Source organism: Oppia nitens, unplaced genomic scaffold (assembly GCF_028296485.1).
Source record: "Oppia nitens isolate AA-2021 unplaced genomic scaffold, nextdenovo-longstitch-racon4-pilon3 scaffold13_pilon_pilon_pilon, whole genome shotgun sequence".
NCBI lineage: Eukaryota > Metazoa > Arthropoda > Arachnida > Sarcoptiformes > Oppiidae > Oppia > Oppia nitens.
This window is the reverse complement of record NW_026533192.1, coordinates 208,596-227,785: the sequence shown is the minus strand read 5'-3', so window position 1 is coordinate 227,785 and position 19,190 is coordinate 208,596. Positions and strand designations below refer to the sequence as shown.

General features: G+C 22.2%; 3 protein-coding genes across 3 annotated transcripts; 1 reads left to right on the top strand and 2 right to left on the bottom strand.

Moving 5' to 3' along the window:
- Window positions 1–4,094: 4,094 nt before the first annotated feature.
- Window positions 4,095–4,739, top strand: LOC128959254 (kelch-like protein 26). The gene has a single exon (XM_054305194.1). The coding sequence runs from the start codon at window positions 4,095–4,097 to the stop codon at window positions 4,737–4,739; it is 645 nt and encodes a 214-aa protein (XP_054161169.1).
- A 3,821-nt stretch (window positions 4,740–8,560) lies between these two features.
- Window positions 8,561–9,433, bottom strand: LOC128959243 (kelch repeat and BTB domain-containing protein 12-like). The gene is made up of 2 exons (XM_054305184.1): window positions 9,000–9,433; window positions 8,561–8,567 (listed from the first exon to the last, which is right to left on the bottom strand). The coding sequence occupies exons 1-2, from the start codon at window positions 9,431–9,433 to the stop codon at window positions 8,561–8,563; spliced, it is 441 nt and encodes a 146-aa protein (XP_054161159.1).
- Window positions 9,434–12,366: 2,933 nt separating this feature from the next.
- Window positions 12,367–16,622, bottom strand: LOC128959232 (ABC transporter G family member 20-like). Its single transcript, XM_054305173.1, has 4 exons — window positions 16,532–16,622; window positions 14,092–15,806; window positions 12,946–13,155; window positions 12,367–12,390 (listed from the first exon to the last, which is right to left on the bottom strand). The coding sequence occupies exons 2-4, from the start codon at window positions 15,646–15,648 to the stop codon at window positions 12,367–12,369; spliced, it is 1,791 nt and encodes a 596-aa protein (XP_054161148.1). The 5' UTR covers window positions 15,649–15,806; window positions 16,532–16,622.
- Window positions 16,623–19,190: the final 2,568 nt, after the last annotated feature.

Here is a 19,190-nt window from a genome sequence, read left to right as displayed (position 1 = left end):
TCAATTCTAAGTCATCTCTATGTCAGCTATTGGTTAATAGCCGTCTCACTAATCTATGGTCAAACAAATCTACTTATCTATCAACTCATCAATGAATTCAATTTACAATTACTTAATCTAACTGCTGATAGTAGACCTGAAAAAAGTCATATAATAATGGCACAGGTATTTGTACTACAGTTACTCAAGTTTGACACAAAGTTTAACTTATGTATTGACCATTTAAAGTATTTTACGCTAATTCAGATAATATCCATTGATGTGACAAACGGTGCGATTTTTATTTACGAAAATATTAATAATTTAAGCTATTTATTATGTATTGCTGTGTATTTGGCAATCATCAACACATTTATTATAATCACCTATTTATCCGTCTTTTTAAAACATCGGACAAAACATCAACTGATAAACACAATACAAAAGTGGGACTTCTTTCTAAACGATGAAAATCTTGTCATTGAGCTAACTGTCCTCCAAAGCACTATTACTATATTAAATCATTGATTTGTTATATATTAAATACTATATATATTTCTATTAGTTTATATTAGTTAACAAATATCTGCATATTAAATAATAAATGAAAATTTATTTATCATTATATACTGTATCTGTTTTTGGTAAATATAGAAAGTTTTATTATTTGATATTTTTAATAATGAATTTAAATAAAATTTAATATTTATAAGTTTGACTTTTTAAATACTGTAGATTCTTCAATGTAAAAAATATTATTAACATTTTCAATAATTATTTGTCGATTACAGCAACTATTTGAATATTTTAAACAATTTCTTGATATTTTCAATAAATTTTGCTAAAATTTAAATAGTTGTTGTAATCTACAATTAATTGTTTTTTAAAATTACGTATATATTTTATAAAATGTCAAAATAAATATATACTCATAAAAATTAATCGGTTTTTAATTAAATAATATTGAATTAATACTTTTTAAATAATATTGAATATTATTATTATTATATTATTATAATAAAAAGTATGTTATACAAATTTGATATCCTACTATATTAATTTATTAGACAATTTTATCATTGTAAATATTATTTGTATTTATGTTATTTCAATTTTATTGTTAATAAATATATTTTATACATGAAATAAGATTTTTAGCTGATCTAAATATACTATATATTATACTACTGTATATTACATTATATATACATATATCTAAATTTATTTAAAAATCAATAAATTCTGTTGCAGTTAAGGAATTTTTGGTATTATTTAAATTAAATTTTAATTTTTAAATTACGTAATAAAATACAAATTAAACTGAATATATTGTTTTGTTTGTAATGTTAATAAAGATAATAAATTATTTTATAATATTATTGTTTTTTATTTATAAACTATACAAATATAAATAAAAAAAAATTACAAAAATAGCTATTAAATTGTTGAATGATTTTTTAATTTAATTTCAATTTGTATTTAAGGTATAAATAAAAAATTACCGATTAATTTATAATCACTGCAATAATCAATAATACAAATAATTAATATTAATAATTAATTAATAATCAATTGATTATGCAACAAAAAATAATAAAATATAAACTCAAAATTATTGTGTAATAATAAAATCAATAAAAATATTGCATTAAATTATAACCAAACTTAATTATAACATCTATTTCAATAATAATAAATTATTATTAATAATAATAAAGAAAATAAAGTAATTGAAAATTGTTTGTGACTTTATATTTACATTTTATATTTGATCGAAATTTTATTGTATTTTTGTCATTTTATAACATATATTCAAATTATAATGTATTTGTACTAAACTTATCTAAAAAATGTTTGTTAATTTTGTTTTATCAAATGTTTACTTTATAATTCAATATAGAATATTGTATGTTGACTACTGTATTGTTGAAATTTAATAATTATTTTTTTATTTGTATAATGATTTGTATGAATATTTACAATATATTATTTTAAATAACTTATTTATCTATTATAATTCAGTCTAGTTTTTGAACGATTTCTTATGAAAACAAAATTTACTCAATAGTTTAAATGATTTAATTTATAAATATCTGTCTCCACTTTATAGACTAATTAAAATAATTAATATAATTAATATATTCATTTTTAATTGAATTCACACGTCAGTAGTAATAGTATTAATAAAATAATTAATATAAAATAAAATGATTATAATCAGCTAATTAGCATAATATTATTAGCAGCAACATATGTTTTATAAATAATTAATTTTATTATCCACAACATTGTAAATATTATATTAAAGAACTAAAATTTATTTTAAAAATCATGCTAAAAATCTTACAATTAATATTATTTAATATAATTATAATAAATTTAATAAATTTAAAATGTGTTTTTATTTTATACTTACTATTTGTTTATATTGTCTATAACTACAATAGTTTTTAAATTTATACAGTAAGCCTCATTGGAAACATTTAAATTATTTTAATCTTACGTTAAGTTTTAATTTTAAATTATTGAATTAAAAGATACTAAAAGTTTTATTTTACTTTGAATGTCAGCAATATTGACATTAAGTTATATATATAATGGTGTTTATTTAATAACAATTTTTGTTATTGTTATATACAGATATTTTTATATTTAATTTTATTGTAATATAAATATTTTTGTAAAAAAATCAATAAATTTGATTTTTTTCTATTATTGAAATAAAAATAAAGCAAAAGGTTAAATATTTTTTTAAATGTTAAAAAATAGAAATAATATAATGATTAGCATTAATACAGTATAATAAAAAACTTTAAATAAATAAATAATATAAAAGATAAATATTTAATTTAAAATATAAATTAAAAAAGCATACAATATACAGGGTCATATAAAAATAAACACTATATAAAAATTATTTATTAAATTAATATTACTAATTTTATTGAGTTATCATTAATTGATATTTTATTGCATAAATTATCAATATCTTAAAATTTATTAATGAATATCTTATTTTGAAAAATAAAATTATTACATTTAATATCACATGGTTTTGAGTTAATTGCTGGTAATTATTACATGAAAACTAAATAAAAAGACACACACACTCACTCATACACACACACACACACACTCACTCATACACACACACACTCACTCATACACACACACACACTCATACACACATACACACACTCATACACACACACACATACATACATACACACACACACACACACACACACACACACACACACACACACACACACACACACACACACACACACACACACACACACTCACTCACTCACATACACACACAAACACACACACTCACTCACATACACAGACTTATAAATGCCTATAAACATAAAGAGGATAGCCTTGATTTTTCCAGCCCTTTCCTCATATAGAAATAGCATTTATATAATAAATGTTGAAATTATAATTTTTATAAATACCATAATAATAGCTACTTATCTACAATATTAAAACTATCTGTTAAAAGCATTTATCATTTTTGTTATATTATTATATATCAGACAAAAAGCGAGAGAAAGAAAGAAAGAAARARAGAGAGAGAGAGAGAGAGAGAGAGAGAGAGAGATTGAGTGAGAGATTTCAAGTAATTTTCAAAAAGTAATTTAACGATTGTTTTAAAAAAAATTATTTAAAGTCTTACTTATCTTTTAAAGTCAACTGTCAAAAAACTCATACATTTGTAAAGTATTGAAAGTCATTGAAGCAATTCAAACCGTATGAATCATAACTACCTGTGCTTAATCATATGTATAGGTAATAGACTACTATCGGGTGATTTCATGGCATTGTTGCCGATACTATAATAAAGTTGTGATTATTGTTATGTATTATTATTACAAATATTATTGTTGATTGATTTGGTAAAAGTATTTTATTCAATGAAAATGTTTTTGTGATTTACTATTATTAATATATATTTTTTTAATGTGTAAAATAAACAAAAATAAAAATTCATTTACAAACAATTATGTTGAAGAAACTATGCGCACAAATAAATAATAAAAAGGAAAATATTAGATATTAAAACTGTTTCTTACGGTTTGAAATTATTTATGTGAAAAAGTTGAACAATGATTACCAGTAATAGTATTACCGATAATCGTGTGCTGTACGCGACACGCGACTCGTGCAGTGATATATGTTTAGTGATTGGCACCAATAAGATACCGGTACACAAAAATATACTTATATCAACCAGTGACTACTTTCGGGCCATGTTTACCATTGAAATGCTGGAATCGCAGCTCCAGGAGGTGACAATCGACGAGTACCTGATCCGCGAGTTTCTGCTAGTCTTACGTGTGGCCTATGGATTCAAACTAACTGTTCCCGAACTGGACAAAGACTGGTCGTTTAGCGAACTGTTTGACGCCATAGTTATCTCAAATAAATATAATTTTCTTGCTGTCGAAGAGATAATAAGCGAAATGTTTGTCCAAAAACTGATGACAACTCCTATAAGCTATTTATGTATCAAATATAACAACTATACAACTGGTGTGGTCGACAACAATAACAGTGCTGTCAGTGATACCACTGTTTTGACTAAAGTAACGGAAAACGAGTCGTTACAGACAATGACAATCTATGAGCTCATGGATGTGGCCCGGGATTTCAATTTGCTATATTTACCACAATTTTGTCAACAGTATATTCAAACGAGAGCCCTGCAAAACATCAATAGTTTTAAATACTATTATAATTTATGGTCTTAGATATGCATCAAATAATAAATAACAATTATTTTATTAAAAAAATAGATTTTTATTCTTTAGATTTCTATATTGATTAATTACAGTATATAAATTACTAATGATAATTTATAACATAATTTTAAAAAAAAAAYATATTTATGTAATCATTAATGTAAAGATTTTGTAAAATTAAAAATTAAAAAAATTGTATAATTTATAAAAATATATACCGTACAGTATATGTTGTATATATAAATAAATAATTTTATAAATAAGTTAGAAAATTAATCAACAAAATACTGTATTTGTATAAATAAAATGACATAAAAATTTGTTATCAATAATAAATGAACGAATTTAATGGAATGTTTTTTTAAATAAATAAATTGTATAAATTATCTACAATTTTAATTAATTAACAATATAATAAGTAAAACTTATATGACATTATTTTAATTTTTTATTAACATTAGAAACTTTTTTTATTATATACAGTACAATGTTGATATTAGTTAGTTAGCATCAGTCAGTAAAGTACAGGTATATAAAATATACTAAATTTTTAATCATACGTTTAAAACAGTAAATTAATTTTCAACGATGAACACACATAAAAATTCTTTAACAATATCTCAAAGAATATTAATTATATTCAGAATTATGAGTTTTTTATGAGTTTTCATTTATGAATTTAAAAAATTAAGTAATAGTATAGTAAAATATTTCATAGATATATTCTCAAGACTAATTAAAATTATTTTTATTATTAATTAACAATTACATAAAGCTATAYATATAAACATTGCAACTATTTATGTTAAAAAATACTAACAATTTTAAAAATATATATAAACAAATATTTTATATGTACATAAAAGTAATAAAATATTTTTTATTTTTTTAGAAATGTCATTTTTATTGTGTCATTAAAGCTATACACATAGTGATCGTGATTGAGTTTTAACTCAAATTGACAACACTAAGTTAATATCCTATTATTATATATTTATAAAAAAAAAATATTTATATTATTAAACAATATATATATATATAAATAAATAATAGTATTTAAGATTAAAAATTGAATATTTTTTAAATAATGACTAATATAAAGACATGTTTAATGATTAAATTAAAAAATTCCTGAAATTAATTTTTGACAATTTAATCTCATTTTGATTTTTAAAAAATTCATTTTCTTTTATTAGTTAAAAATTTAGTTATAATATATATAAATTTATAGCAGTATATTTAATATATAAAGAAATATTTACACAAAATTATATTATTTATAAAATGAAATAAAAGAAAATAGCAATAAAATAATTTTTAAAAATTGTATTACAAAGAACTACATAAAAATTTTATTCTAGAAACAAATAAATTAAACTATAATAAAATGTAAAATATTTATTTAAAAAAATAAAAATATGATAAATATTCATGATGATTCTTTTTTATATATAAATATTTAATAAACTAATAATTTATTTTTAGGTATATATATATTTGTAAGATTTTTTTTAAAAAATGTAAATCAACTGCCTTTTTATAAAAATTCTAAATAATTATATCAACTGATGTCTGTAAACATTAATAATTTAACATTTGATAAATTATTAATAGTAATAAAATAATTATATGAAACTTAACCGTGAAAAAGTATATCGATCTTGATTTTGTTATTTGGGAGTATCAAGGACATTTGAAATGTATATATTATTGATTACTAATATATAAAGTTGTGAAACTAATTTTTGTTGAGTTTGATCAGAAATTTGTTTTATTAAATATATTATTAGTTAATGAATTACACATTTTAACTGCCAATATATAGTATTGCATTGTATTGTAATTAGTACTAATGTTTTATTTTTATTTTAGTGACTTTAATAAAAGATCTTGAATTTATAGAAAAAATTATAACTAGAAGTGCCAACTCAAATTATTTATAAAAAAGTAAAGTTTATTTCAATTATTTAGTAATTTTAATTATTAATCAAAAATATATTAAATAATTACAAATAAACATTTAAAAAAGCTTACAAAAATTATATTTATAACTTAAACAATTTTTACAATTTTTTTAAAAAAGAATTTACAGTATTATTTAAAAGCAATTTATTGTTTATAATAAAGATATCAATATTAATAAAATATTTTATAAAAACAATTAAAGTATTTTCACATTGAGATGAAAAACATGTCAAATTACAATTATATTGTACAGTATTTACACACTTGATGTTACAACTATTGTGTGACAAATATTATCAAATTATTATTTAACGTATTATTATTAATAATAATGTTTATTTATTCATATTAAAATTTAAAAAAAACTATCATAATATATACAGTATACATAAATTATAATGTAATTTATTAATTTAAAATAATCAAGCAAGATATTATCTATTTTTAGAAATATTTTATCAATTGATCATACAAAATTTGTTTTTTCTGAATCTAAATGTACTATTTTGAATATCAGATATTTATAAATTTAAATTTTTTTATATAAACTTACAAAAGTGCAATGAATTGTTTGACACCATAAATATTTATATTGCAAAATAGCTTATCATTTGCAAAAATGTCAAATTTTTTAATTTAAACGATGCATTTTTTTAAAAAAATACCGACAATAAAGCCATAACTCTGAAGGACAGCCACTTATAATAATAATAATAATATTACAGTACTAACTAGTTTATCCCGGTTTATATCAAATAAAACAATTTATTGGTTAAAAATCAAATAGCTAAACAGTTTAACAAAATAAAGAGACTGTAAGATTTGATTATATGCATTACTAGCTAAACCTGTATATACTCGGTTAAACAAAATTAATTATTTTTAGTTATTTATATAATATAATTAAACACAAACGTTAAATGTTTTATAGTTTTATTTGTTATAGTAATAATAATAACTTAAACTTGAAGACACCGGTAATTGAGTCTATTGTATAACATTTTATCTTGGAAAAAAATAATTTTTTTAAATGTATAACAATTTTTAAAACAAAAATGGTAACATAATTTTTAAATTCAATGAAAAAGATATTCATTTTAACAATATGATGACAATATTGTTTGGTAAGGTTATATAAATATTTAATCTACTAATAATATATTTGATAATAAAACACAAATATTATTTAATATTAATATTTACTTAATATTCTTTATTAAAATGTTTATATAATTATTGATATATAATGCAATTAACATAATTTATTGTAATAAAATAATTAAAAAAATTTTTATAATAGAAAACATGAATAAATAGTTTCTTTTTTATTTAAATAGTATAATATTTATAAAAAAATCATTTTATAAATTCAAGGTCACAACAAAAACAAAAAAATATTAAATATTTGCTCATTATATATTCTAATTATAAATTTCTATTATTATTTTATTAATATTGTTATTTATATATTTTGTGTTTAATTATTTTAAAACCACCATGTTGAAATTTTTAAAATAACACTATAATATCTATTGTTTAATATTAATTTTTGTTATTCGTTAATATTATTATAATTAGGTTTATATACCGGTATATATTAAAATACAGTATTATCTATAATATATTTTAAAATCGTTTTTCTAAATTACATTTACTACTCTAATAATAATAATAATAATAACAATAATAACATTAAATTATTATTTTATGAAATTTAATAATCTTTTTATTCTTTAGAATAATTAGTTTATAATTATACAGCTAATTATATTTATAATATATATATAATTAAATTATATATATATATATATCAATATATATATTGTAGATTTGTTAAATTAAAATTTTACAACTATATTTTGTTTCTACAACCTTGGAAAATTATAGATAAATACAAATTTGTTAAATATTAATAATATCTTAGAAACTACATATTTAGTAATATAAAAGTATTAAATATATTGAAATTTGTTTAAATATAATAAGTAATGTAATTACCGTACATTACTTATTAAATTTAGTTTATAAACTGATATTCAATATGAAAAAAATATATTACAAAAATTAATTGTTAAAAAAATATTTATAGCGTTTAATTATCTATTTTATATTTTCAAAATACATTATATATTGAATTATAAATAAATATTATAATTTGTTTAACACCAGAGATTATAACAATATTTGTAAGCATTAACTCCTCGATGAGCTTTACTATCGATATATGTTTTGCATAAATCGGACAAATAATTCAAATAATATTGTTTGGATATCTCAAGCACTTCATGTAAATTATAAACAGACGGCTCTGTGCTATTGACATCACATATGGACAGGTAGTCGGTGTAACTGTGCTGTAGTTTATCCATAAACAGGTCAGTGATATAAACTTCGCATCGTTTGAAATGATATTTGTTGGCTACTATTATGGCATCGAACAGTTGACTGAAAGACAGTGTTTTTAGATCCCGGTGCGATATTTTCAGACCATAAGCCGTCTTCAATGTAAACAGGAAGGGCTGATGAAGTTTCTCACAGAGTGTCACCTCTTGTAGCGAACACTCCAACATCTGATTGGTAAACATTGCCTGAAAATAGTCGCTCTCAGCGGTCAGTATCCTCTTGTGCGCCGGTATGCGGACCGATCCGAGCACTAGTATCACATCGCATGACTGGTCAGACAAATACAGATCACAATTGTTGGTAATCATTGTCAATGGATCCAAATATTTTGTCATTTATTTTCGTATAATATGTCATAAACAATACGACAGTTCAATAACGGAGTTTGTTATTTAACTTTGTTAGCTAACTGTCCACTTATATGATATATTTTTGTCAAACGATCAATGATCTGATGAGCAGTAGTTTATATAACCTATTGAAACACAAAATATTATAAAAACTTGTGTGATATTGAAAACTTTGAGAGAGAGAGAGAGAGAAACACTATTTTGAGAGATAATTATTATTTTCAATAATATTTCAAACTCTGGTTCATATTCTTGAGTAACAACTTTAAAAAAGATTGCTATTATAGGATAGGATGTATAGTACAGTACTTTTTAATATAATATATATATATATATATATATATATATATATATATATATATATATATATAATAGTTATATTGAGAAACCAGAAATGCAAACAATCAGAAAATATTTAATATAAAATGCAAACATTCAAGTTTAGGGATAACATGTTTAATGTATTGAATATAATTTACTTTTCAGATAATATACAGGTATATACCTGTATATAAAAATAATGTTTGAATGCAATGTTAAAAAATCAAGTTTCAGCACATAATTTGCATTAATATAGTACATTATGTTGACTACATTTTTAGATATATATTAGTTTTTTATTTATTTAAATTTATWAAAAAAAATTAAGTATACAGGTATATAAAAATAATAATTAATTAATACAGAAAAAGAAACAAAAAATGAAAAAGTCTGTTAAGGTTTTGTAAACAAAAACCAGTGAATAATATTAAATTAGAAAAATAATTAATTTAAAATATCAACAACAAAAATTACCTTGGTTATTGTTGATTGTCAATAAATTTGGAGATTTATTTTTTTGTTGAATTAATTGAACAAACATATAAATTGTTTTATTTTTAAAAAAAAAAAATTTCACTATATTAGAAAAAAGGATATTTATTTAATAATTGCATATTTGAAAAATTAAAATAATAATAAATAATATACTGTACTTCATATAACATTAGAATAATTAAAAAATATTTAGCAAAACTGTCAAACATATACAAGATTTATATATTTATTTTAATATAAATATATGTCTATTTTTTATAATATTAATGTTTTAAATGTTTTTTTTTAATTTTTAAAAAATAATAATTGAAAATTCAATAACAGTCAGTGTTTATGCGTTTTACTGCATTTTTTGACTGAATATCTTTAATACTATTTATAAACAAAACTTTGGTTTAATTATATTCAAACCTTAACCAAACGTTTTCCTATTGGGTTCGCGTATATAATATAAAACACACACAACATGTGACTCACGGGATATGCCTTTATTTGATTGATTGTTGCAATAAAAAAAATAAACGTTTGTATTACTGTACTATACATCATAAATATAAAGATACTAAAAATACTGTATTTAATACTACAGTATATTTTTAGGTATATAAGTTAAACGAAATAAGATTGGTTATATAAAAAATCTCTTATTTCAACTAATAGCTAATTTATTTGAAGGTCAGGTAATTTTTTTGTAACTATTACTATGCCTTATAAATTATGTTATAAGTTATAATGAGATTTTGTTAGTAAATGGCACTGTTGTCTCACTAAGCTCTCTCTCTCTCTCTCTCTCTCTCTCTCTCTTTCACACACACACACACACTAACACTACAATTACTAACCACTATCTATAAACTTATTTTTAATAACTACCTATTGTTTAGAAGAGAACTTATTATTAAAAATTTATTATAGTAGTATAAAATAATAATAATTGTTTTTATTGATAATTAAGTATTGCCACATAAAATCAACAAAAACAGTATGATTTATAAATTGAAATGTTTCAGTAGTTATTGCAATTTGCAAATCAACTTTTAAAGTGTGAAATGTTTACATTTTGTATCAATAATTTTTCAAATAATAATAATAATACAAAATTAAAGTTAAGTAGATGTTTGAAAAATCTGGGCGGCGTGTTATCAACTAAGATTCGTAACTTGCGTGCACTTAACTCCTCACTTAAGTGAAATCCTGTGTTATTAAACATTTTAGCAAGTTAGGTTTACGGGTAAGTTAGGAGAGGACTTAAGTATACAAAACTGGTTTTTAGGTGAAAAGTGTGTTAAGAAAACAAGTTAGTGCTAGAGTTAGGTGTAAAGTTAGGATAGCTTTAACCCAACTTTAGCTATACTTTAACATTGATAGTAATGTTTATTTTATAGTTTAAAATATTTATACTTATAAATTTAATAAAACACTGTATTATTATCACTACAAAAAAGAGTTACGTTTGCGTAAAGCAAAACATTTTGTAGTAACGCTACTCTATACTTAACTTAAGGAAATCGCAAACGTAAACCTAAGTGTATTCCTTATGATAACACTCACCCCTGAACAATTATTGAACATTATTTCCATTTAGTTGATAAATAAGTTGTCAATCAGGAAATCATTAACATTTAATGACTGTTTTAATAAACTGTATTTAAATATTAATATAAATACTATTTATTTATTAATGATTATCATTGCTATTATTAATGTAACAGTTTAACTAATAATATAATATTTTTATGCATTAGTTACCAGTGTTGGCAGAGACAAAATGTTTGTATAATACAAAGCGTATAATACAGTATAATACAATGTATTTATAATACATGGTCAATTTGACTTACAAACAAAATTTAGCGACACCTATTGTTAAAAGCATTAATATAGTAATAAAGTAAACCATGTTTTATAATAAATATAAATTAAATGTTATTTTTTATTAAATTTTTATTTTAAATTATTAGATTATTATTATTTAGAAACAACTATTATTATAATAATAATGCATTTAATAGTAATTATATTTTTAATTAATTTTTTAACATAATATATATTAGTCTTAAAATTTTTTATAATATAAGCAGTACATTATACAAAGTCAAAATTCAAAACCATGTATCTTTCCAACCCTGTTAGTAACACAATTGACTTTTGTCAAGATAAAGAAAATCATAAAATAATATTATTAAAAATATTATTAATTGATTTTTTTATTTAAATTGTCATCTAAATGCAAATTTTAAAATAATTTATTATATAGTCATAATCATATAATATAATTTTTGACATATAACAAAATTATTTAAAAATTTAATAATATATTAAATTATGTACAAACATAGCCAAAATGTATGTAATAAAAAAAATTTATATTAAATATTAAATTATATAAAACATATTCATTTAAATTGATAATACATATTTAGTATTATAATAATTACAAATTAAATAACTATAAATACTTTTAAAATATAAATTTATCATATATAATAACAAATGTAATTATAAATTATTACATATAAAATATTTAATTACTGTATAGTAACTGTAAATTTAATACTGTTTTTGTTTTAATAATAATAAACAAATAAAAATTATCGGAAACCCAATATTTTCTTAATAAGTATATGTAATTTAAAATTTTCTAAATAAGTAAACAATAATATATTGAATATAAATATAGCTATATTGTAGGCAACTGTCACAAGATAGCCATAGATGACCCGTTGATTGTACATTCGTAGGCCACGTAACATAACTGAGCGCATAGAGTCAATTGGTAGTGTCAATGGTGACCAATAGGCAAAAAACCGTAGATAGGATGGGATAGCCTCCAGTGGCCATAAAACACCGGAACATATCCATAGAGGTAGCATTAAAGCTGATATACCCACCTATAAAATAATAATTATAAATAAAAAAATATTAACATTAAGTATTAATTAAGTTAATGATGTGAAACAATTAGCTGTATTTTTAATAAATCATTTAACAATTATGTATTATAGTTAGGGTTTGAGCAAGTTCCATCCATCGTTTTATTTTCCAATAAATTTCCCTATTTTCCCTGAAAATTCCTAAGGAGGCTATTTCCGTTAGCTACCACCTATTGAACTTTAAACTACAAATTTTATTATAAGATTTGAATAAAAATTGTTGTATTTAAAGTTTATTTTGAGTATTATTGTTAAATAGTATTGAATTCAAATTGATTTTTAAATATTTCATTGAAATTTTATGAAAAATATTTAATTGTTTGTATTATTTAATGTAAAAATATATAATATATTTTCCTTTCTAACGATAGGGAACTATCTTTTCACTATTTTCTGGGAAAATTGGATAGATTTTATCAGGGTACTTCCTTCCCTTTGAAAGTTGCCCGAACCCTAATTATAGTGTTATAAAAAATTTATAAATAAAGTATTTAATTATATGTTAATGTTAGCTTAAATATTAAATTAATGATTGAAATGCATAACTAAATAATAATTATTTTGTTGTATAGTTTATTTTAACACTTGGATTGAAAAGTTATCAAAAAAAACCTTACGGTAAGTATCAATCATTTGTTAACTTAGAAATAAGGCTAAACGGTTGTCAAAAATAAATTAATGTAATTTTTCAACATCAAATCAATATTAAATTATGCATTTTTATTTAATAGTAAATACTGTATAATATTTAATTAGCCTAAATAATGTAGATATATATATATATATATATAATATGACTATACAGTATATGACTGAATTATATAGAGTAAATAAACTACTGTACGTAAAAATTAAAAATCAATTACTATATACTATATATATACTATATCATACCATAGCAAATACTTCATCGGGCAATATCAATGATATGGCTAACCCAATGCTGGCACCCTCTATACCCTGAAGAAACAGTAGTATATAGACATCTATAGCGTATCCCCTGAGAGTGGTCTGAAAAACGACAAATGACAGCAACATAATGACCATCACTTGAAACACAATACCGAACACAATGGGTATCATATGAGCGAACAGCACCTCAATAGGCCTAACACCGCCCACATAAGCCCTGTCAAGACAACCGCTTTTTTGATCCTGAATTATCATAAAAGCCGACATAATTATCGGTAATGTGTTAGTTATGGCCAACAGTATGCCGGGTGCCACATAATCTTTGAATGAATGATCATTAACACCGAAAATAGGGTTTTCAAACTTTACGGGCATTGAAAACGTGATGGGATTATAGCCTTTGCTGACACTGTAGTCCATAAGGAACGCCTGAAACGTTTCGAGTAGATAGTCGTACACATAGGTACCGACCACTGTATCGGACATATCGGCGTAGAGCCGAATCTTTGAGTTTTCAATATCATCGTCGGTCATATCCAGTGGGTATAGTATGCGAGTGTCGAAACTTTCGGAAAAATTGGATCGAAAAGTCATAGCAAAAGCATTGTGACCGCTGATCACCGATTCAATAGCCGATTCGTTACTCGGATAATAGATCTCTTCGATGAAGAATCTGTCGACACGTTTGAGAAATGTTTGTGAAAGTCGAGGCTCTTCTTCGCCATTATAAACGGCAACCTTCACGTGTTTAGGCTTCGGACCAATGGTTAGCGTACAGAAAGACAGGGAAATAATAGGAATCAAATAGAAGACAAAAAAGACGAGTGGATTACGACGAGATCGTATGACATTCTTGAGTAACAGTGCTCTCATACGGTCTCTATCGATCAGTTTGTTACTCTTTGTGGCACTAGTCTGGTAGTTCATCTCCCGGTGCTTTGTTATCTGTTTATCAATAATTCGTTCTTCATATTCAGTTTGTTTGTATACCTCAACCGGATTGTCTCGTTTGACACCTCGTCCTCCGCCTCGACTGCGGACAACTTCGTCTTCGGCCATCTTTTTCTTACACAACATCAGAAACACATCTTCTAGTGATCGACACGAGTATTCTGTCATTAATTTATTTGGATTGGACTGTCTTAATAGGGAACCGTTATTCATGAATCCAACATTATGGGCAGTACGCGCTTCCTCTATATAATGAGTAGTGATAATGACCGTCACGCCATAATTTTTGCACATCCGCTCCAAGTACTGCCAAATACGACACCGGAGTAGTGAGTCGACACCAACGGTAGGTTCGTCCAGTATCAATAGCTTAGGTCGATGAATCATTGTAACCGCAATCGATGTTAGCCGCTGTTGACCACCACTAAGCTGACTGACCGGTTGATTCTTATCCGGTAAGTTCAACAATTCAATTAAGTCTTGTATGCGCTCCTGTATGTCACACTTGTCCATGTGATATATTGTGCCGTAATAGGTTAGACTCTCGCGTATGGAAAACTCGTTAAACAGTGCAATCTCTTGTGGCATATACCCGACGCCTGGGCCCGGTATGTCGGACCGGTGACTACCCGGTTCCTCACCGAACACCCGAATAAAACCGCTTTTGTACTTCAAACGGCCCAACACTAGTCGTAACAAAGTTGTCTTTCCACACCCATTGGGACCCAAAAGTGCAAAGATTTTTCCTATAAATTTGTTTGATTTAAATATACTATAAATTAAATGTTTTTATTTGTTTTATAAATGAAAATGTATTAAAACAATACTACATTAATCATGGATTTTGTTAATAGATTTTTTGTTTATTTAAAATTATTACAGTATTATTTCAATAGACTGTATTTATAATGTAATTCTTTTATTATTTATATAATATTTTAAGTAAATTTATAATTTGTTGTTATAAAAGTAATTGAATTTCTAATGTACCATGAGCTAAATTAATAATTTATGTTCACTTAACATCGTATAAGTATAAAACATTTAAATAAAGTTAAGTAATTAATAAGTGTCATAGATTATGTAAAAATTAGATTTAAAATTACATATTTTAAAATAAAATTAATTAAAAATGTATGCATATTTTACTTAGAGATTTCAATTAAATTAATAAAAATTATTATTATGAAAATGATTTATAAATAATTTCTTTTAGTATAATTCAATATAAACAAATAATTTAACAATAATATTATTTGAAATAAGATTATCACAAAATATAATCATAAAAAGTTTTTATAAAACCTATTAAAATGTGTAGTAATCGGTTTGAATTAGAAAAAGAAATAGTAATTAACAGATAGTTATCTAAAAAACATTATGATGTAACAGATAAGCCATATAAATGTATGCCAATCCTTAAGTCCAATACAATATACAGTAAATATTCAATGATTATTACATAACTGACCTTCAGGTATGTGCAAATAAATGTCATCCAATATGACATTATCTTTGCTGTAACCAAATGTCAGATTTCGGACATCAACCGCCAAAGCAATGTTTTCATAATTTAAATCACAATAATAATTATTATTATTATTATTAACACTATTATTAAAGTTTTTATTTAAATAAATAGACTTTTTATTATTCATTTTTACAATTCAAGTCTAAACTGATAAACGTTTGATTAACCAAATGATTATTAAATATATATATATATATATAATTTTATAGTAAAAATAATATTTGTATATTATATCACATTTTATGGAAAAATATTTAAAATATAAAGTATTGAAAATTACAATTTAGTATTTTTATTTAAAAAAATAAAAGATTCAAACTTTTGTTGCAAAATAATATACTGTATAACTGTTGTATAACTGATAATAATTAAAAATTCACATTTATTCTCACAATTAATATATTAAAATGGATTATATAATTGAAATTACAAAAAATATAAAATATTTATAATCTAAAATTTGAATAAATAGCATATTATAAATAGTATATAAAAATTATTATTATTATTAAAAATTTTATTACAGTGAATATGTAGATATTTGAAAAATAATATTTAATTTTTTTTAAATAATCAGATTATTAATAATTATTATTAATGATTAATATGCAAACAACCAAAAATTCACAAATTTAAAAAATAATGATTTTAAGTTTTCACAATATAGAAAAAACATACCTGTGCTACACAACCATCATTACTATTTCTACAAATTGCTATCGACTTTTAAGATTTAATAAATCTTAATTTATTTTCAAAAAATATATATTAACTTTCACTTTTTTTCACTATTTTTGCATATTAAGTACATGTCGTAGACTGATATCAACAACAAAAATTTAAACACTATATCATGAAATTACTTCATGATATATGGTTCATGTATTAGAAAGTGAATTAAAAAAATTTATATACAAAACCAAGGACAATTTGTTGGAAAATTTTAATTTGTTATATAATTTCAAATCATATCAAACCTGAAGCATAAATGAATATTCAATTAATAAATGTAAAATAAAAAATWACAATAATCAACATTATTTATCACATATATTTGATATAATGTTAGTTTTTCAATTATTTGTTATTAATACTTTGTTATTATTATTTTATTATTACTTAATTTTAATGATTAAATTTTTTTTGTTGTCACATAAGCAAACACTTGATAGATAATAAATCAGGTTTTTTTAATATATCAATCTGTATGACAAATATTAACATAAATATGAGACAAATCTATTTGCATTGATATATCTGTCAAATACTGTAGTACTATACTATAAAGTTGTCAAATATGTACTAAATTTATTATATTAGTAAATAATGTACAGTATTATCATTATTATTAATATTTATACAATTATAATAGACTTTCTATAAATTAAAATCTCTGTATACAGTATATGTATTTTCAAATATTCAACGCATAACAGGTATTATCTAATAAGACAATCAATAAATCAGATAAAAGTGGCCAAAAAAAACCTGATTTCACTCTTCATTAAACGTTTTTGTATTAATTATATTACTAAACGCACGGTATGTCCTACTTTTATATAATATAAATTATATGACTAACCGACCACTACTTTCTACAATTAGGGTCTTACATAACACACTCCCCCCTCWCACACACACACTCCCGGTTTAATTGAATGCAAGTATTGAGGAAAAAAATTTTGCTTTAATACACAATGTATTTAAATATAAAATTAGATGAACTTTCACTCCATTTTATAGTATAGTATATCAAAATGCAATAACATTTTGTATATTGATTAATGATTTAATGTACAATATATTACAACTAAAATATATATATTTTTAATTAAAAAGATATGTTTTTTTTAGTATTTTAAACCCATATTCAGAAATATATTGTTATTACTATTTCTATACTTATATTACTTTACTGTATGTTTAATTAATGATTATACTGTAAATATTATTAATAACCAATTTAGTATATATATTATAATATTTATTTGATTAGTTAATAGATAAAATAAAGTAAATAATATAAATTGGATTAACTAATTATTAGATCAATAGTCAATAAATTAGATTATATAAAAATTATATAATTAATATATGAAAATTATAACTTTTCACTAGTTTATTAATGATATAATTTATTAAAGTTTTCATATTAATTATTTAAAGATTTTCCTAATTTTGTAGTCAAAATAAAAAATCTGCCCAACATTAACATAATCTATAAAATAATATTTATAAATATTCATAAATATTGATAGTTAATATTTTTTTAAATATAAAACTATTACTTACTCTAAATGCTATCATTGGTGTCATAGCAAACAACTTTCCGCACGTGAAGCCAACCAACCGCTGTTTATTACTGACCCTTTCCATCGCATTAATTAACTACCAGTTTGTGTGTTGTTGTTGTTGTTTATAAAAAAAATTATTATTTAGAAAACAATTTTATTTTTGTTTACAGAAAATACCTTAATATCGTATTTTAATCCCAAACGTCTAATCCTTGACAGTCTATAAAGATTATGGTAAGACCTATTGGCTTCTTTATGAACACTGGCTGTCATCATATTAATACCGGTCACCATAGAAATGACCA

Bases quoted from the DNA above. Each gene is read 5' to 3' on its own strand.
- LOC128959254 (XM_054305194.1), top strand. From the start codon at position 4,095: ATGATTACCAGTAATAGTATTACCGATAATCGTGTGCTGTACGCGACA.
- LOC128959243 (XM_054305184.1), bottom strand. From the start codon at position 9,433: ATGACAAAATATTTGGATCCATTGACAATGATTACCAACAATTGTGAT.
- LOC128959232 (XM_054305173.1), bottom strand. From the start codon at position 15,648: ATGCCACAAGAGATTGCACTGTTTAACGAGTTTTCCATACGCGAGAGT. The intron at 13,156-14,091 runs GTATGATATAGT...ATTATTTTATAG, and splicing joins CCGATGAAGTATTTGCTATG to GTGGGTATATCAGCTTTAAT. The intron at 12,391-12,945 runs GCTATATTTATA...TGTTACTAACAG, and splicing joins TGACAGTTGCCTACAATATA to GGTTGGAAAGATACATGGTT.